Source organism: Staurois parvus, unplaced genomic scaffold (assembly GCF_062004578.1).
Source record: "Staurois parvus isolate SC_StPar_1 unplaced genomic scaffold, SC_StPar_1.0 ptg000262l, whole genome shotgun sequence".
Lineage (NCBI taxonomy): Eukaryota > Metazoa > Chordata > Amphibia > Anura > Ranidae > Staurois > Staurois parvus.
In genome coordinates, this window is record NW_028318058.1 from 5,708,229 (window position 1) to 5,730,353 (window position 22,125).

Sequence of the window (22,125 nt, forward strand, 5' to 3'; positions counted from 1 at the left end):
AGATCCGGATGCAAGCCAGGTGCAGGTGCAGGAAAATAGGTGCAGCAGCAGACAGGTATGGCGGCAATCAGGGTGCAGATTGGGACCGGACACCTGGAGCGTGGATGCAGTAGCAGGCAGGTATGGCAGTGATCAGGATGCAGGCCAGGTGCAGGACCGTGGGTGCAGCGGCAGGTAAGTATGGCAGCCGTCAGGATGTAAGCCAGGTGCAGGTAGGTAAATGTAGCAGAGTCAGACAAGCCAGGTCAGTATCAGGCGGGCAGATAAAGTACAAGAGAGCACGCAAGCAGATGGTCAGGGATAGCCGAGGTTGGTGCAGGCGGAGTTCTTTCTTAGTCAGGCAAATCAGAATACAGGTAACAGGATCAGGAATATGTACAGGAACGTTATAGACCAGAAGGCATTGATTTTACTATTCTGCAGGCTTAAATAGCCCGCCTGGCGCGACGTGTATGCTTACTGCGCATGCGTGACTTTCCGCGCTACTGCGTATGTGTGGCCGCACGCTCCCGCGCCTGCGCACCACCGCGGCTCGAGGGGATCCGTAGCATGGCTGCACGGCGATAGGATCCCTGACAATTGGACATTGACAATGAGGACTGGTCTGACATCTGTGATACATGTTTAAACAGCTAGTCTCTCCCAGGGACAGACTGGTCCAAAATCCTCCAGAGAGCATATTTTACCCTCTACAGGCTTCACATTTAACCCAGCCTTGGCTCCTGCATGCTGGCACTGTTATCAACCCAACGGAGACTTTTTCCACATCTTCTCGACCTCCCCTTTCATTTCTCAGTTTTGTTTGGAGGTGGTGGATGTTATCTATACAGTTGCCTTGTCTCACCTCACCCTGGATCCAAAGCTGTGTCTGATGGGCCACGTGGAGATCATGGCCCCCACGGGTGCTGAGAGGACACTTTTGGGCCTTTACTATGCCCAAAAAAATCGGTTACGATGCACTAGAAGAAAGCAAGCCCTCCCTCTCTCATTTTTTGGAAAAGCTTAGTCAACAGAACATACTCTGTTATGACATACAGTTTGCGGAAACAATAAAGAACAGGGTAATCAATTGATGATCTGAGATTTGGGGCATTAACAAAGAAAAGCTTGAGGATAAAGGTCTTAAAGTATCTTTGATATAAATTCTGGTTAGGGCAAACACACACACACCCAATGATATAGAGCAGCTATTCTCAACCAGGGTTCTGTGGAACCCAGGGGTTCCTTCAGAGGTTGCATTTTTCCCACTGCCCATCAATGTAATGTGCATTTGTCCTATTGACCTCCAATGAATTGTTTTTAGCAGGGTTTCCTTGAGACCCATACATTATTTCAAGGGTTCCTCTGGAGTAAATAAGTTGATAAAGACTTATACAGAGAATGTGTTAAATAAAGTTGAAATAAGGATTATTCACTTCAGGGTTCTAGAAAATGAAGTGTGGTAAGAAAGAATGCAAATAAAACAACCCAACTAAAACAATTTACAGAATGTTTTTGACAACTAAAAGTTAGTGACTAGTCAGCTAACAATGTTGGTACTCCTGATGAGAGTTACCACTTACCTTTAAAAATTGAGGTGTTGCAAGTCGGACAGTAGCAAGGAAGCAAACCTGCTTGTTGAGCTGTGATCTGTATGTTCTTGAAACAGCTCCTTCATAGCCATTACATGAAGGGACAGGCACTGCAATGAAAGTGTATATGTACTAAAGTATAAAGAAAATATTGCATCTTTAGCATCTGTTGGTGACAATAAGTGTAACTAGGATATAATATTTTTAATATTTTTGTAATGTAATTTATCTTCCAATGAACTGTTTTGATCAGACACCCTTAAAGTGTGTGTAAAAGCAATATTATGATTTACCCCTTTTGTTAGGCAGCAAGTGCTAACTCCTGTACAACAAGGGTATGTCTTCATGCAAGTGCTAACTCCTGTGCAACAAGGGTATGTCTTCATGCAAGTGCTAACTCCTGTGTGGCAAGTGCTCATCTTCCTGCGCACATGCAGGGTAAATGTAATGTTGTTTTTCTAGTCATTTTGAAATGTTTTCTTCTCATAAAAACTCCCATTGAAAAACAGTAAATAAATACAAGCTACACCTTTATCATTTTATTATAATCTATTCTCTTACCATCCTAGCCACCTCCACAAAATGTTATTTTATAATCCTTTGAGTTATAAACTGAGTTTTTCCTTTTCTTATGAATACTTTCATCATAGTATTTTAGGAGCAAACAATCCAGTGCCATCTGATTTGCCTCCAACAGTGAGTCACATTGAAAAAAATGAAAACCAGATTAACAATAAGCTAAAACATGGCCCCAACTGAAAACACTGGCCTGATTTTTTTTATTTCCTTATAATACACAATGACATATGGAATGAAGGCTCCGAACACAATTATGTACGTCCTTCCCCAAACGCTTTTCTACATGTTAAAAACATGCTTTGGAGCTCAGAGGTGAAATGAGGGCACTGAGTCACACTGCCTGTAAGGGATGTGAAGAAAACACAGTGTGGTTTCTGGAAGGCAGGCTGAGGAATTTTTGCAAAGGATGACCTATTTGGAAAGACACCAGCAGAATTTCAATTTCTGGTCTCTGCAATAAAAGGCAAAAAAGTGCAGACAGTCGTTCCTGTGTTTTTACTTACTAACCTTTGGTAATATACTAACTCTAAAGTGCAAAGGTCTAACTTGTGTTGTGGCCCCAAATATTGAAGTGGCATGTTCTGGAATCCAATCTGTGGGGTTGTCATTGTTTCAAAACCCTAATATATTTCTTTTTCCAAAGATGCCTATAAAATGATTACAATCTCTAGCAATGTGAGATTCTCAGTAATGTATTGTGGGGCTCCGTTAGGTGACCCAGACTATAGACTGCACACCTATGGCACAGATTATAGAATGTCAAACTCACATTTGTAGAAGGAAATTCATTCATTATTCTGCATGAAACTGTAAGTGAATTAATATTCAAAAAGTGGAATTGCTTCAGTAAGTCTTTTCCAACCACAACCATATGATGTATCGGCAGCAATGCCACACCTTTATTTATATAATATATAATCAATAATTTTTTTTTTAACCACTTGAGCTCCAGAGGATTTACCCCCCTTAATGACCAGGTCTCATTTTGCTACTCGGCGCCGCACTAATTCATCTGATAATTGCGCGGTCATGCAATGCTGCACCCAAACAAAATTTACGTCCTTTTTTTCACACAAATAGAGCTTTCTTTCGGTGTAATTTGATCACCTGTGCGCTTTTTATTTTTCACGCTATAAACAAAAAAAGGCCAAAAATTTTGAAGAAAAACAATATTTTTTACTTTCAGCTATAAAAAATATATAGTAAACTCAAAGTTGGTTATAAATTTAGGCCAAAATGTATTCTTCTACATGTTTTTGGTAAAACAAATCCCAATAAGTGTATATTGATTGCTTTGTGTGGAAGTTATAGCGTCTACAAACTATGGTATAAATACTGCAATTTACGCCATTTTTGTGCTATACAGCGCTGCGCTAGTTTAACGGACAATTGCGCGGTCATGCAATATGGTACATAAATTAAATTTACATCCTTTTTTTTCCCCACAAATTGAGCTTTCTTTCGGTGGTATTTGATTGCCTGTGCAGTTTTTATTTTATGCGCTATAAAAAAAAAGGCTGACAATTTTGAGGAAAAAAAAAACAATATTTTGGACGTTTTGCTATAAAACATGTCCAGTAAAAAAAAAATGCAAAAATAAAATTTAGTCATAAATTTCTGCCAAAATGCATTCTGCGACATGTCTTTGCTAAAAAAAAAAACCCAATACGTGTAAATTAATTGGTTTACGTGAAAGTTATAGCGTTTACAAATGGCGGGAAAGATACTGGGATTTTTAGTTTTTTTTAATACTAATAATGGCGGCGATCAGCAAATTATGGCGGCGATCAGGGACTTATGGCAGCGACCAGCGACTTATGGCGGGACTGCGGCGGACATTCTGACATTGGGGGGTACTGACTTGGGGTCACTGACATCTCCAAAAACACTAATACAGTGATCAGTGCAAAAAAAAAAAAAACACTGACACTGTACTAATGGCAATGGGGAGGAAGGGGTTAACTTTATTTTGCAGGGAAGGGTTATAGGAGTGAGGGGAGTGTTTTACTAGGGGGCGGGGGTGTGTACTAGATGGGACAAGGCTGATCGAGAAAGAGAAACTGTTCTTTCTCGATCAGCTCATCCTCGAGCTGACAGGGAAGTGACAGACAGCACAGCTACTGCAGCTGTGCTGTCTGTCACTGTTTGCCGCCGATCACCAGGAGATAGCCGCTAAGGAGCAGCTGTGACCCGGCGACTGACATCTGCGGCGGTGATCGGCGGTACAAATAGGGCGGCGGCGTGCCTCGCGCGTGCCCCCTATTTGTTTACAAAACACACGTTTTAAAACGTGGTTTTGCCTGTGAGTGCCACCCTGCCGCCGTATATGTACAGTGGCTGGGCGGCATGTAGTCAATTATTGGGGAGAGAGAAAACCTGATAAGGGTAGATCTAACCTACTGTATGACTGTAATTGCCCCATTACAATAAAATAAAGGAGATCTACACGTAATAAAAATTTTAAATCACAGTGTCGATTCATTGCAAATATGATAAAAGTGGATTTTTGTATTAGCCCCTCCCACTGTCTCAATTTATTTACCCAGTTTTCACATACGTATATCAGACATCCTCCCCTTTGCCTCTGTAGCTACTACAGAGCAAGGCCAGCTTATATCTTTAATTTAACCAATACCTTCCTTCACAGTAAGAATACAGCTAAAGCTCTCCAAGTATTGTTATAGATTTTTATTTTTATAATTATTAGGCAGCTTCCTTTACTTACGCAAAATGGGACAACAAAGAGATTTACCTGACTCTGAAAAGTCAAACATTCAAAAAAGTCTTTCAGAAGAAGGATGGAGCACTCTTGAAACTGTAATCACAGAACCGTCAAACTTTTTTTTAGTCAACAGGTTAACAAGAAATGTGTTGCAAAAAAGGCGCAAATTAACTGCCAAAGATTTCAGAAAAATCAAACATGAAGCAGGAACCCATTATCCTCCAGGTTTGTCAAATTTCAGAACTGCAATCTACCTGGAGTGCCCAGAAGTACAAAGTGTTCAGTGCTCAGAGACATGGCCAAGGTAAGAAAGGCTGAAACCTGACCACCACTGAACAAGACACATAAGTTGAAACTTCAAGACTGGGCCAAGAAATGTCTGAAAACAGATTTTTCAAAGGTTTTATGGACTGATGAGATGAGTGACTGTTGATTGACCGGATGGATGGGCCCGTGGCTGGATCAATAATGGACACAGAAGCTCCTCTTCAACTCAGATGCAAGCAAAGTGAAGGTGGGGTAAAGATGAGCTAGTTGGACCTTTTCGGGTTGAAGATGGACTCAAAATCAACTCCCAAACTTAATGCCAGTTTTTAGAAGACTAGCCAGTAACGGCCTTAAAGATGAAAAAATAATTACATGGCCCTCTTCCTCACCTGACCTAAACTAGATTGGGGTAGACCTCTCTGGACAGTGTCTCGGAGGCTGTGGTTGCTACTGCACAAAAAGTTGATCGTCAACAAAACAAGAAATTGACAGACTCCATGAATGGAAAGCTTATGAGTGTTATTGAAAAGAAGGGTGGCTATATTGGTCACTGATTTTTTTTTTAATTTCAGAAATGTTTATTTGTAAATTTTTAGTTGTTTGTTTTCTATTCTCACTTTAACAAATGAAAATAAACAAGTGAGATGGGAACATTTTTGTTTTTCATTTAGTTTCCCAATAATTCTGCACACTAATAGTTGCCCGATAGTTGTGCACACATATATATTCTCCTAAGAAAGTCAAAACCTCACATTTACTTTCTTAAATATTCAGATTTGAGGTTTATTAACATTTTGGATTGACCTAGAGCACTGTAGTTGTTCAATGATGAATTTAATCCTCAACAACTTGCCTAATAATTGTGCACAAAGTGTATGTTCACCCTCAGGGAGTCTAAAGCCTATATGAATTGAATCGATTCAGACCAATTCAGATTTGAGGCAGCTGTGGAAGTTGCAAAGAGGTAGAGTATGGAGAAGGTATAGCATCCTAGGCATTATATTCCGAAAATTATATCTACCAGGGGAATCCTGTTGCCATTGATTCGGCACGTGTATTAAGATTTGTATCAAAAGAATAAAGTTTAATTAGAAAGTGTTGTACATTTCAGCAGGAATCACACTTCCACAAAAGTATTACATAGTAAGCCTATTGAAGCCAATTTCAGTGTAAGTACTCTGTGCTGAAAATGTAATGTGGATACATTCAAAACCTCAGCTTTCTGCAGATTAGTTGTATAATTTAGTCTTTAATTTCTTCAAGTAGCTTTGAAAAGGATGTAAGGGCTTGGCTAACATACAAAAGGCGACCATCGCCCTATCCTGACACCTTGGGGTTTATTTACTAAAGCTGGAGAGTCCAAAATCAGACTCCCTTCTGCATAGAAACCAATCAGCTTCCAGGTTTCATTGCCAAAGCTTCATTGAACAAGCTGAGGTTAGAAGCTGATTGGTTTCTATTCAGAAGGGAGTCTGATTTTGGACTCTCCAGCTTTAGTAAATAAACCCCCTTATGTCAGTGCTGGAACATGTCAAATCCCCCCCCCCAAAGATGTATGAGTATTAGGTGCCAGCAAACCCCCCCCCCAAAAAAAAAATCAAGCACTACCCTGCACGCTACCCCATAAGCATATATTCCCTTTGCAAGCCAAAGTTCTTTACAAACAAAAATCCCTCTTCCCAGCACTAATCCCACCTCCTAGCACAAATCCCCCCTCCCCCAATTTCCCAATGAGCGCAGACCCTTCCCTCAGCACATATCCACCCAAAAACCCCTAACACAAATCCCCCCCCCCAAAAAAAAATCCCTCCCTAGCACAAAGATACCCCAGCACAATTTTCCCCTCTTAACAGAACCCCCCCCCCCCCATTCCCCTCCTAAAACAAATCCCCCCCCACACACTAATTCCCCCTCCTCACAAAAATTCCCCGTCCGAACATAAACCCCCAGCCCCAATTCCCCCTCCTAGCACGAATCCCCACAATCATCCCTACTAGAACAAATCCTCCCCCTCAAATCCCCCTTCCTAACACAAATCACCCCACAAAAAATATTTCCCTTACACAAATCCTCCAAAAAGCACCCTTCCTAGCCTACCCTATAATCTCCCCACTACACAAATCCTCTCCCCCCCATCTCCTCTCCTAGCACATAACCCCCCCCCCCCGCCCCTCCAAACCTCTCTCTCATTAATCCTCTTCCCCTTCCTCCCTCCTAGCACACTCTCATCCCCAGTTTCAAACTTTGCCCCTCCTCCCATGTCCCCAGTGCAGCTTCCCCCTCCATCAAACACACAGACCTCAGATGCAGCGCGCTGTGTGAATTCCTTCCTTTCCCCAAGCTCCCCCTCAACTTGGCACATTCAAATTTGGAAGGAGCCTAGGGAAAACACCTAACACTGCTGCCATGCAGTTGGCAGGGAGAGATGCCAGCTGCTACACGGGATCACGGCTGTGAACATCTGACTATCAGATCAGGACATTACAGGTTTGCAAACCTGGGACAGTCCCGATCTGACAGCCCCGATGCAGAAGAGATCAGCAACAGCAGGACTCAGGAGAAAGAGCTGGAGGGGAGAGAGAGCATCTCCTCCCGCCTCTCTTCTGCTCTCCGGGTTCTGCTTGTGACATCCCACGCTGAGCTGACAGGAGTAGTGATGCTGCTGTCATCACTCCTCTCAGCTTGTAGTGGCAGGAACTCTTTGCATGGCGCCCCCCAACCACACATGATACCAGGGCCAGGGGCATGTTTACATGTGTTCAGGTGCATTTGCATGCATTTTACTGCATTCTAGATGCATTTCAGACAGAAAAAAATGCAGCAGGTTCTACTTTTGTTGATTGCATAGGTACTGACTGCAATGATGTGAACTGCATGCATTTTTTGATGCAGGTTTGGTGCGTTTTTGGACTGCATCTGGTGTGAACCATCCCTCAGTCTACCCAGCTGAAAAGTATATAAACAGCAAAGTCAAAACAAAATCCCATGACCAGGCAGAAAAGATCAAGCAGAAGATCTGAATAATGTTGTCTTCTTTTTGGGACATGCTGGCTAACATTTTAGCATCCTAAAAGGAATTTTGATAATTAAGATCTATCTAGCATATCCCTCTGTTTACCAAAGGATATGCACACAACACCAGAACGTCTTGTTTTCCATTTATGTTTTTTATCCCACACAATAATGGACAAGACTGATGCCCAATGACCAATAAGTCTTTAATACTGCAGTTAGGTCATGTCTTGTACTTATATGGTGATGCCTGGACCATGAGAAGAACTATATTACCTATATATATGATAAATTAGAAAAATTATTATATAAGGCATTCTAACGCAGCTATCAGATCTAAGTGCTGTATCTTTATTCACATCAGTACTTCACCTTATAAAGATGCACTCAACACGCCCAAGTCATACAGATAAGTGACAAAAGGAAATGCTTTGTCAATGGGCTGTATATTATAGTTCTAGCTAAAGAACACACGGATCATTTTATTACAATATAGATAAACTTGCACTACAATAAAATAGACTTACATTACCAGCTGCTTACCATTGCTGCAAGACCGAAAATTTCCAACAACTTTAATATACTCATAGGTTGGGTAGTCTTTGGGGTTTAACGTGCCTCTAAGAAGATGACAGCAGAATTCCAAGTCACTGTCAGCTGAAAAATTTATAGAAAGATAAAATAATTCTTAAAAACCTTTAAAAAAACCTCTCAAAACAATGAAAAATAAGGTGGTATGGGAGTGTTTAGAGAGTTAACCTGTTTTTAAATATGCAGGTTTCAGAGCTATCACCCTGTTTATAGCTTTACTACCTAGTGTATTGCCATACTAAAACAAACATGTAGGTATGGCGTTCGGACTTCCTGACGACATGCTTGCTTCAGGTCAGGTGACAGCCCTGGAGTTTGTATCTTTAAAAACAAGTCAGAAATGACAGCTCCCATATTTTTATCATTGCAAAAATGCATTATGTTGTTAAAAAGGAAATAATAGGCATTTTGACTTACCGTACCTGATAAATTCCTTGGAGTACATTAAAAGACATGGAACTTGTATTTTTAGACCATAGGTCATATGCAGGCTACCTTCAGTTGATTGGACAGTGGCAAAAAATGTGATAGGGCCCTTGTGTGCACTCATATAACTCCAACCACTCCATGAGAATCCATTTTTTAGTGAGCAGTAAGAACTGGCCAAAGACAAAAAAAGGGGTGGGGGCATGTGTGCTGTACTTTTCTCCAAGATAGGGAATTTACAGGTAAGTCATAATTCCTATTATCGTAATCATTCAGTACAGAACACAAAACAGTACATAGACCATGGGGTGTCCCTAAGCAATAAACTGAGGGCTAACATCATAGCATAGCATAAATGTTACCAGTGCCATAAAAAACATAGGGGTCAAAGAACCCCAAAACACTACATAACAGCTTGAGGCAACTTGTGGCCAAAGCTCGAGTTGGTCAAAGCTTGAACATCTACCTGGTGGAACTTGGAGAATGTGTGAACAGGGGACCAGGAGGCCCCCTTACAAACTGAGATACTTCATACTGAAAAGCCCAAGAGACACCAATAGGCCTGAAGGGAAGGGAGAAACCCTTTTGTTTAGGGTGTTGGCCCTGGACATATGTTGTCTATTCAATCTGACACTGGTGCATTGGGATGCTGGATGACTTCCAGGCAGAGAATTCAAATCCCCAGACCTGTGAAGCGGCTTTTAGTTGTGGGATCGGTGCAAGGAGGTTTCCTGCACCGCTCCTGTGTGAACTCAGGCTATGACAAGCCTGGGTTCACACAGGACCAGTGGGGAATCTGCATGCAATTCGGACAGGAATGGCACCATATTCCTGTTCAAATCACATGCCATTATTTGCAGTGCGATTTGCACCAATTAATTTTGTATGCATGCAAATCGAGTACTCGGTACTTGAAAATACTCGGTATTGGCATCGATACCAGTATTGAGATCAGCACATCCCTATCCAGAACCATCATGCAAAAGTGAACTGAGGGGTGCTGTATTGACCTGAGGAAGGATGTTTCTGGCTTGGGCTGTGTCCAAGATTAGACCTAGGTACTCCAGATGCTGTGAGGGTTGGAGAGCAGAAAGTGAAAAATTCATTACCCAGATAAAAGTTTGAAGCAACTGAACTGTCCTTCAGACACTGGCAGACAAGGTTGAAGCTGAGACGTCCTTCAGCAAGAGGTCATTCAGGTAACCTTTGACATGAATGCCCTGGGTCCCCAGAAAAGTCAGAAGTGGAGAAAGCACATGTGTGAATACTTGTGGTGCACAGGAAAGTCCAAATGGTAGTGCTACAAATTGTAAGTGTTGGTCTTCGACAGTAAAATGCAGAAGATGTTGATGAAAGAGGAATATTGGGATGTTTATATAGGCATCTTGCATGTCTACTGATGCCAGAAATTCTCCTTGTCTGAAAGAAGCAATTACTGTTTCTGTTGATTTAAGGTTAAACCGCTTCTTATCCAACTTCATTGAGTGGCCACGTCTCTTCTTGAGTGACCTTAAACTGAATAGCTTCCTCCTGATGTTGGAATCACTAAAATATTTGTGTATCGATATCATATCCCCTTTAAAACATCTCTTCTCAAGGGAGAATAAGTTTAATCTCCTGGGACTGATTCCTTGGGTATCCCACTTATAACTCCAGACCTTTCAGAAGATACACTATTTATCACCACCCTCTGGATAGGCCCTTATAAACAGTTTTCTGTTCAGGTACATATACTATCGTCAAAGCAAACAGACCTCAATGTGTGGATTAAATATTTATGGGGTACCGTGTCAAATGCTTTGGTGTAGTCTAAATACACTACACCCACATGCCTTCTTTTATCCAGATTACAGCTCACTAACTCATAGAATGTTATTAAGTTGGTTCGGCTAGAGTGATCTTTCATAAATCCGTGCTGGTTATTACTAATAATACTATTTTTATCAGCAGATTCTTGGATATGGTCCCCTATCATCCCCCCCCCGATAGTTTACAAACTATTGTTGTTAGGCTGGCTGGCCTGTAGTTTCCAGGTATGTATCTCTGCCCACTCTTGAATATTGGTACCACGTTAGCTTTTTGCCAATCTGCTGGTACCATTCCGGTCAGTAAGCTTTCCTTAAAGATTAGGAATAACAGCCTAGCAATGACCTGGCTAAGTTCTTTAAGAACTCTCAGGGGCAAGTTATTACACCACCAAACATTAAGTTTTTGTAGTCTTTTTAGAACACTGGCTTCTGCTAGCCACAAGGGCACAATCCTTGCTAACAATACCTACCATCTTATCTAGTTAACCCCTTATTTTCCTTAGAAAAAAACTGATAAGAAGATTGTATTTAATACAGTTGCCTTTTCCTTGTTACTTGTGACCAACATTCCTTGATCATCCATTATGAGGCCAATACGCTCTGACTTTGCTTTTTTACTGTTAATATACAGTGCTCAGCATAATTGAGTACACCCCAACAGATTTGTCAGAAAACCTTTCCTTTCCAAATCAACATTTTCTATGGGACACTATACTATAAAATATTCCCACAATTTGTCAATTTGCACACACAAAAAAGTATTATTCCTAACAAATTCATTCAAGACCATTTGCAAAAATGAATACACCCCAATGAAAGTCTTAGAAACAAAGCTAAATTTCAGACAACAAAATCATAATTAACAAGAATTCAACTACAAGTGAGTCTAATTATTCATTAAACTTCCCGATGTGCTACACATTGGGAATATTATCTAAAACTCCTCCATCAATGGTACTTAACTCTCGTCTGACTCTCAGAAATTTATTCCACTTACTCCCTGCAGTGCTGGCATCAATGTGGAGAAAAAGGCTCTCTACTACACTTACTATGGTCTTGCAAATCTTTGCAATCCTTCTGGAATAGGGTTTGTAGTCTGATTTCCGAAGTAATAGGCTCCACAGTGAGCCCTGACCCCTCCCTAGCTTTATTTCATATTGGTCTAGATAGTTTTCCTTCTAACTCCCGTTGTATCGTAATCCACATACTATTTGCAGCCAACCATAATGTTACCAGACTATGGAAATTGCTTACATCTCCCTCAAAAACAATGGTGATTACCGATATAAATCATCAATGTGATATGGAAAGGAGATTCGCCATTACCAACTTTTTATACCCAAAATTTGCTCGCTCCTGATATCAATGGTCACGCAATCCCAATTGTAAAATTCAAATCTGATGACTCACCCTCTTTGGAGTGTAAAATATTATCTTGACTGGTATTTTGTTGTTTAACCTTTTAGTTCAGGCAATTGTTTCTGTATTTTCTACCCCCTCCCTCTCCTATCAGTAGAAAGTAGAAAGCCAAACAGAAGTGATTGTTTCCCATGACACAACACGGCATACACTGCAGAGGAATGGCATGCATGGTGTCGTCCACAAAGAAAGCCTCTCGTAAAGCCCATGCACAAAAAAGCTTGCCTAGAATTTGCCAGGGCACATGCTGAAAAAGAAGAAAACTACTGGGACTCTGTACTCTGGAGTGATGAGACCAGGATAAATGTTTTTGGAACTGATGGCTTCAAAACTGTATGGTATCATACAGGAGTATAAAGAAAAATGCATGGTGCCTACAGTGAAACATGGTGGTGGCAGTGTCCTTCTGTGTTGCTGCATGAGTACTGCTGGTGCTGGGGAGCTGGGTTTCATTCATGGTATCATGAATTCACAGATGTACTGCTCTATATTGAAAGAGAAGATGCTACCATCACTCTGTGCCCTTGGTCGTCATGCACTTTTCCAACATGACAATAATCCAAAACACACATCTAAGGCCACTGTTGCATTTCTGAAGAAGAACAGGGTAAAAGTGATTCAGTGACCAAGTATGTCTCCTTGTCTGAACTCAATTGAACACTTATGGGGAATTCTTAAGAGACAAGTTGAGCATGTTCTTAAAGCATTCCCACTTTTCTTCCATGTTTTCTGTTTCTAGAATATCTTCCCATTTATTGTAATTTAGTATGGAGTATAGTGTGGTAAAGCTGACTCTCAGTATTTGGACCACATATATATTTAACAGAATCACAGAATTAAGATGTTTTAATTGCAGCTTTTTTTGTAATCAGCACAATATGATTCAGAACAAGAGAAAGGATTTCAGTAAAGCAAAACAGAGAAATTCCAAGTAAACTTGAGCCCATCAGAATCTTACATGACTGTCTCCATCATAGTCCCCCCTTACATTATGGTCTCCATCAGTGTCCCTCACTAACATCAGAATCCACCTTTACACACTTACAACATGGCTGGGAGCAATTCTTCTGTGAATTTTGGGCAAAGCACATTAACGGTTGTTAGGACGCCCCACCGGTCCAAGCAACCAACAACGGTACAATGACAGTGCAGTTGGAGGAATCTGTACTGGAGACAGTGGGGTGGGGGATTATGGAAGCTAGGGAGAAACAACAACTACAGGCTGACCTGATGACCAGTGTGTAACATGTGTGAGATGCGACTGACCCTAGGTGGGCCACAAAAAGTCATGCAGAGTGCCACACGTGTCCCACAGGCTGTCATTTAGATACACCTGGTCTAGCAAATAGACATTGCAGCAATTGCTGGTTGCATGCGAAGGAGGCCATTAAAAGTACTTCCAAACACTTATCAACAGAATCCTTACAAGAAGGTACTGTAAGGTTTTTATTGAGAACTGAAATGGAAGGATACACTACTGGAAATGCCAGTCACTCCTTAAAATTCAAAATCTAAACAAAAAGCAAAGGAGACGTGAATAACCTTTCAGGATTGAGCCAGTACTCATACAATGCACAATCATTATGAATGTATGGGGGAGGTTTTTCTTGATATTATTATTATTATTGTACGACCGCTTTGAAAGCAGTATTTTTCGTATGATTTTATGATCATGTGTACTAGGCTTAAGCCTATACAGGAGGAGAAAAATTGCCAAATTTAAAATGTTTGCACCAAGAAACGTTAGAGACAAAATTACAGGGGGTACCACAATAAGTCAATAATTCCTCTGCCTATCAAACCATTTTGTGTACGATGTACTGTTGGTTGTCTTTTTAAAAGCCAGTACCAACACACAGGGAAATCCTGTTCTACTTTATCCACAGCACTGGACCTGCTAGAGGTCCAGGCTTAACCCATCACGGTGTGCATACCCCTAACGGTCTTAATGGTCTGCGAACCTGTAAATGGACCATAACCCTGGACCTGTATAGTACACGGCAGTTAACTACACACGCTGCAGCTTGTGCCAAGGTGAGCTCCTAAAACAGCATCCAGTGCCCGAGGCAAGCATTAAAAAACATTTACCGCTGTCTAGGTAAACCTTTCTTTATGTCTATGACTCCCTACTGATCTCATGCATTTTTGACATAGGGTTTTCAGTTCAGAGTTTTCCTGCATTTTTTAACTTGTTTTAACATGTGTTTTCAGTTGTGTGTCCATCTACAACTGCAGTTAGCTGGATTTGTAAAAACAATGTACTGCATGAACTGTACAGAATTATACTAGTTGTGCACGATTTAAATTTTGTCCAATTCCGGCTAAATTGGACAAAATTTGAGTAATGAGTGGCTCTGTTGCACTATTTGACGTCACAAAACTCTATTTAAAATCAACTGGTAGCTGGGTAGAAAGAATGCTGGCTGATCAGTTACTGCATCCTATCAGATGTGAGATCAATGAATGGATGCTGCTCAGACCGATCCCGGAAGTTCAGTGTAGGTGAGATGGCCTTAGCCGCCTCTCTGGCCACGCATCCATCTATTGATCTCACACAGTTTCTGGAACATTAGCTGATGCTGCTCCCATTTTCCCCAGTCAGCGGGGCGATTACTTTCCTGTGATTCCTGAGCATAGAGTTGTTCTGTTCATTAGACAGCCCTTTGTACAACTGGCAAAATTATAACGAAAGCATAACTCACAATTCAAATAATTTAGAGATGCAGAATCTGTCACAAGCATATGTGAAGATAGGATTTTATAGATTTCTGAATGTTCTTGTTCTGGTAGAAAATTCAACAAGTTTTGATCCATAATGTCAGACTGTTGAGAGAAAATAACATAATAAACAAATGTGACATGATAATAATTTATAATACGGAAAATCCCTACTCCAGTAAGTGTACTGTTTGGTCTGAACATCTGTCATGGTTATAGCAGTTTTGGGGGATGAAGGAGAACACTGTATCCCTTACAGATCCTCCCAAGCAGTCATGTGCCCTTAGTTACAGAACAGTTTATCCTTTGTTATGATGCGGTAAAATGTATTTGTCTTTAAATGGACAGTATATCTTTCTGTTTATCATATCAACTTTTGACAAAAGAATGATACTTCAATCTCTTTATGCCATTAAAAAGCTTTACTGTGTATTTGCCAGAAATGACATAATGTAATCATATGCTAAGCTTGCTGTACACTGTAAAATATGATTAGACACATTAGGGATCCCTTCTTCATCAGAAACTCACCTCCAACAGTTAGTAATGCTATATGAGCACCTTTATTACTGTCTATAGTATCAGCTGTATCCGAAAATATGAATCAGACGAAGGCCTGGTTCACACTAATGCAATTTCTGATGTGACTTTAGTCACACAGAATAGCATAACAATGGAAATCGCATTGTTTTTGAGTGGTGCCCATTCACATCAATGCAACTCAGCATGGAGTGATTTTGGAAAAGGTTCCTGTGCTACTTTGGTGCAATTCCTGAGCAATTTTAGACTCATAGGGGTTTATTTACTAAAGATGGAGAGTCCAAAATCAGACTCCCTTCTGCTTAGAAACCAATCAGCTTCCAGGTTTCATTGCCAAAGCTTCATTGAACAAGCTGAGGTTAGAAGCTGATTGGTTTCTATGCAGAAGGGAGTCTGATTTTGGACTCTCCAGCTTTAGTAAATAAACCCCATAGAGTTCAATGGAATTGCACAAAAATTGCATGTACATACAATTCTGATGCAATTTGGAAAACAATTTCATGTTTTTTAACCCTCAACTGTCCTTCCAGATAAAGCAGCAATGCCGTGACAATTAGGGATGAAATCAAATCAAAATCACACAGGAGAAATATCATGTCAAAATCGCGCACATCACGCTACATAATCACACCTCAAATCATCTAAAAAAATGCTTCACACTAGTGTGCACAAGGTTGAACTGTGTCAATCTATTTGTGACGAGCGTGGTGTACGACCCTTGCTCTTCTCATCAACTCATGGCAAAGGCCAATCTCCTACCACACTGTCACTTACGTAATAATGCCACCCTCAGTCTCACCCTGCACAAAGATTTCCCAGCTTGCGGGAGAGCAATCTAGATGCCAGCAGCCTGATAGTGATCTTCACTGGTTTAGGCTAATTAGCAATTAACTGTTAAGGCTATCACCACTCTCTTTTGACTGAGAGGGAGGAACTCATAATCCTAGCAAAAACAAGTATGATTTTAGCATAAACGTCTATAACACACACTGTCACCACAGACAGGTATATTCAGATATTTATCATATACAGTAGCACTCTTGAAGAGACTGGGATTCTTTATGTTTGCATTAAAAGCTTTAGAAACAATTTCAGCACTTTTCCAAATAGGGTATAATGCTGCAAAAGTCAAAATGGTGCAGATAAAATATTTACAGAAAAAGATGTTACAAAGAAATAAAGAAACCATAAAGCAACAGAGAATTAGATAGCTGAAAATGAAGAATACTTGCAAAGTCCTTGGTTTCAGCAGAGTTCAGTCAATAAGCAAGGTGTTCTCAGCTTCCATAACATTACAGATGTTCCTTCGTTAATGGTAAAACAAGACCTAAGATCTGCTTGCAATCTTTTTTTATCTGACATCAAGGGGGGTGTTGACAGAGGCCATCTGCCCAATTACGCGGCTGGGGAGGGGCCCTAGGATGTCACTCGTTTATGACCAAGCCCCCCAATATAGTTGCCTATAAGTTTTAAAAATCTGAATATCAGCAGGGTACAGTTGGCTACCCAGCATATTATTTTCCAGCATGCAATTAGCTTAAAAATGGATTTAAATATGGCAAGTCTCAGATACCACAGGTTTATGAGGGCTCAGTACATGTTACTATTACACTATTGAATCCCATGCAATTTGTACAACAGAACTTGCTTGTAATCACAGGCCTCTGAGATCAGTAGTATAAGTAGATAAGGTGGCGTAGCGCTAATACCATGTGATAATAGACATAAAAAATATAAATAAAAGACTCAATATTAAATGGGTGAATACATAAATTATATGAATCAATATATAGGTGTACAGTGGTGCACCTAATGTGTAGCCCAAAAACATGCCATCAAGAATGTGACTAAATATAAGTGATAGGTGATATAAGTGAAACAAATATTAACCAAATATAAATACATGTGATCATAAACAATATTCATAAATCATATAACACAAAGTCCTAAACGTATGGTAACTGTGATGAATCAATCTTCGACTGTGAAAATAAATACGTGCTCAAGTGCATCAGACCATCTGTCACCTTCTAGCGTGCACGCTTACCTCCATTCTTTGACCCTCAAGGAGTCATAAGGCATAACAGATCACCAGTTAGTCCCAGGTGGGATGAATTTCACTCTCTGAATGGACACAGGATCAGCTTCCACACAACCCACGGTTAATCAACCAGTCATCTTGTTTAAATAAAAGCTAGCAGCATTAAAACCACTTCCTCTGAGCCCAAGCTGTCATAGACTCATCACTTAGGGCTTGTCCTGCTGTGTGCAGTGGGGATTAGTTACTTTCTTTCTGATTGTGACTGGCTACAATAATCCTTAAGGGCAACACTGTCTGACCATTTTAGAATAGAGATCTTCCAGCAATCAATGGAACAGTAAGTGTGTGCACTTTTTTCAGTGACTAATCATGCCAATCTGCAATCGGTCATCGGTGGCACAACTGCTCATTTCTCTGCAATAACCTGTGCAGTTTGGACCAGGGTATGCAACTTACTAAGACGGTTTTGAGACAAAATAGTTAGGATCACCTAAAGGAAGTTTTATATTTATTAATATGACATTTATTGATATGTGTGGCACCAACATTACTCTTCAGGGGCGGACTGACTGTTTGGAAACTCGAGCACTGCCTGAGGGCCCGGGGTCAGTAGGGGGCCCCGCGAGATGCCCCTGGTACCTTTTTCATAGGCTTTTTTGAGTTTGGGCAAGGACACAGGGGCCCCATGATCCCCTATTGCCCGGGGGCCCCATGAGTTGTCAGTCCACCCCTGTTACTCTTTCAACAAATCTAAAAGACTCATAATAAGAGAGAAGTAGAATGTGTTGCTTACTTACTGGCAAATGCCCAAGCAGTGGTGTGATACTATCAGAAACATAGACGATACTTCCATCTGTGGTAAGTGCAATAATGAAGCCATCAAGAGCCTACAACATAAAAAAAGGGTTGCATCTATTTGTCCTCATTTGAAAACAGAATATTGCTACTTTTCACTCATATTTTGCCACCAGAAGCCTACTATTTTTTGATACAGTCTTGTGTGCACTTATTCTGAAACAGCCATCACTGACTTTCATCCTGTGTGCATCAGTTTTTATCTTTGGGTGGGACTAATTCTAATGCATGCCATAAACATAGCAATAAATAGATGATCAAATGATTTGATCATTTCAATCAATCTTATCCTTGAAACAAATGTTTAATACAACAAAGAAAAGAGATGGATTTGCTCTAATTGCTCATCAATAAAAATGATCTTTTACTGGAAAGGGAAGTGAAACATTCAGTTCTACTGCCTTGTCCATCTGCTGGTCAAAATTCAGGAGATCTTGCTTGCCAGCAAGTGAGCAGTAACATAATTTCATCTTGCTAGCTCAGTCAGTGAGAAACAACACCACCAAAGCAGGTGAGTGTTTTTGCTGTTTTCTTGGTGATTGTGTTGCTGGCAATTTTCCTCCAGCAAGAGGGTTGCTAGTATTACTTTGGAGCAGGGGCGGACTGACCATTTGGAAACTCGGGCACTGCCCGAGGGCCTGGGGTCAGTAGGGGGCCCCACGAGATGCCCCTGGTACCTTTTTCATAGGCTTTTTTGAGTTTGGGTAAGGACACAGGGGCCCCATGATCCACTATTGCCTGGGAGCCCCATGAGTTGTCAGTCCGCCCCTGCATTGGAGATAAGGATAAGGTTTGCCACTTTTTTCTGATTGATATACAGAGATGAACCTGAGAGATTAATTAAGGTATACTAATAATGTAAATTCTGTTTTACTTAACTAAAACTTACTTTACTAATAAAACATCATTCATAGTAAGAGTAAACCTTGAAATACAGAGCTCCTGATATGCTTGCAAGTCTATACAGAGCAATTGAGGCCAACTTTGGCTCCTGAGAATTTAATATGGAAAATATTTTCCCCTACTAAATGAACGTGGAGAAAGACCAACACACTCCAACAATACAATTAGCATATATAATAAATTGGGGAAGGAGGGAGACTTCTTACCTCCAGCATCAGCTGAGTGAACTCTTCATTACTGAGAAATGATGGCTTCCAGTTTGGATGAATATCTCTAATCTCTGTCTGTGCTGTAACGTCTGTCCACACAGAAAAATATTTTTAAAATGATATTTTAATAATACTCATCAAGCATTGATTATGGGTCACAACTACAATGATCCCAGATTACTGAGATTTTTATTGTATGAGCTGAATGATAAATATATTCCACCACACACCATATCAGAATGGACCAATTGATTTCAGGGTGATGTAGCTGGTATTATAGCAAAAGAGGGATACAATATGTTACTACCTAGGTGTGCTAGCAACATATTTCATGCTTGTTGTATAAGTAGCTCTAGGCTGCAAACACATACAAGTTTATTCAATAAAAACTGTGTAAAGTTTGTAATAATGTACAATGTGATGTCAATCATAGCAACCAATTAGGGAACTCTTTGTCAAGGCTCACTGCACAGAAGAATAGCATTTGTAAAAGTATCCTAAGAGTAATAAATATAGAGAGCATATAGGAAGAGGCCTATAACAGGTACAAAAAGGCTATAGAAAAAAAACATAACACAAAGAAGGTAAAAGCCCACTGCATACTAAAATATGTGTTTTACAACAAATAACTCACTACCAGCAAATAAGAACTCAGTTTATATACACTCCATATTGAGAAATCATTAAATTTATTCTTATGTCATCTTTACTTGTAGGTCATTCCACCATTTAAAGCGGTACTGCATGGCATCTGAGCACCACAAACCAAAAAAGGCTCCTTAATTCATTTTTAATATTCAAAGCAAACTCCCCCATCCATCCATGTCTCCATGCTTTATTTTGCGGAGAAATCATTTTGAAAACCACCCCTAGAAATCTGGCAGTGGCCATCTTGAGTAAGGTGAGATGATTCATGTTACATTTACTTCCTGGAATCCATCTAACTGTAGCCCAGGCATTGGCTGAGCTGAGAACCCTCCCTCTACTCCAGCAGACTCCTGGGATGTATGACATCATTTGCCTAGGCATGGAAACCAGGAAGTAACTGAAGAAGTGTCAAAAAAAGTTTAAAACAAGTAAATATAATATACTTTCCTATCTATTTACTAATGCTAACAGCAAAAGGATTAAAAATAATCCATGTTGATTGAGAGGGTGAAGTTCCACTTTAATAAACAGTTACGTAAACTATTCACTGCATGCTGAGCTGTCATCTATGATTGAATTTTTAACTGAACCACACAGCATACCTTTCATCTCTGTTGTATCAGCTATAGAGAACTGGAAAACCCCTTTTAAACAAAGAAATATTACACTTTTGTTACCAGGGTAAACTCAATCGCGAATCCTTCTGGCTGCAGGGCAGGAATCTGAATGGCTTCTAACATCAAAATCTGTAACCTGACTAATGAAGTATCTTGGCGCCAGAGTGTAGCCTTACTGATAAAGAGGTAGATATTACATTTTAGTTTTTACAAGTAAAAACTCTCGAACTTTAGTAAATGCTTTTAATTATTACTGTTGATGATGCAATCAGCCAGTTTTCAAACCGTACTAATATAAATCATTTCAACTCTGTAACTCTGTATCTCTCAAATTCACTCTTTTTAACTAACATAAAACACCAAGCAACTTATTCACTCCCTTGTTATCTCTCGCCTTGACTATTGCAACTCCCTTCTCATAGCCTTACTTCTCCTTAAAACTATTCCCCCTTCAGTCCATCATGAATGCTACTGCCAGACTCATCTAACTTATCAACCGCTCAGTGTCTGCCACTCCTCTCTGCCAATCCCTTCACTGACTTCCTATTGCCCAGCAAATTAAATTCATACTACTAAAAACAACATACAAAGCCATCCACAACTATGCCCCCAGCTATGGCACCAAACTTATCTCCAAATATCACCCAAACCATCCTTTTCACTCCTCCCAAGACCTCTTGCTCTCAAGCTCTCTTGTCTTCTCCCATGCCCATCTCCAGAGCCTCTCCCATACTCTGGAGCTCTCTACCTCAATCTGTCTGGTTATCTCCTACTCCTTCTGCCTTTAGGCGATGCCTGAAAACTCATTTCTTCACACCTTTAACTAACTGAACTTTTAACTCTTACATAGCTGCGCAAACTGTTGGCACTATATAAATCCTGTATAATAATAATAAAATGCAGTTTGTAAATATGAGTCATAGATAATGTAACTCTTTCACATTCTTTTCAACATCTCTGCTATATACATCACACAAGTCATTACCAACAATTACATACATAATGACACATACTGAAAAATAATATACTTTCTCTTCAACAAGAAGCTGACAATATTTAGATCCTCACACAAAATCCTCACACAATAGAGCAAATAAACCTACTGTAGTTTATCAAGGAAAAATTAAATGAAAGTACTGCAGAGCACATGCACCCACCAATATATTGTTGCTATTCAATACCGCTCCGGCAGCTGTCTG

At 40.3% G+C, this 22,125-nt stretch overlaps 1 protein-coding gene across 1 annotated transcript in view; it reads right to left on the bottom strand.

Annotated features, from left to right (window-relative positions):
* The window catches only part of NPAS2 (neuronal PAS domain protein 2), a 150,238-nt gene that overhangs the window by 48,818 nt on the left and 79,295 nt on the right, over positions 1-22,125 (bottom strand). Inside the window, exons 4-8 of the mRNA XM_089681261.1 lie at positions 19,659-19,750; positions 18,492-18,581; positions 15,098-15,218; positions 8,695-8,808; positions 1,563-1,681 (exon numbers count right to left, since the gene is read on the bottom strand). Coding sequence (XP_089537387.1) covers positions 1,563-1,681; positions 8,695-8,808; positions 15,098-15,218; positions 18,492-18,581; positions 19,659-19,750 — 536 coding nt within the window. The remainder of the gene's footprint in view (positions 1-1,562; positions 1,682-8,694; positions 8,809-15,097; positions 15,219-18,491; positions 18,582-19,658; positions 19,751-22,125) is intronic.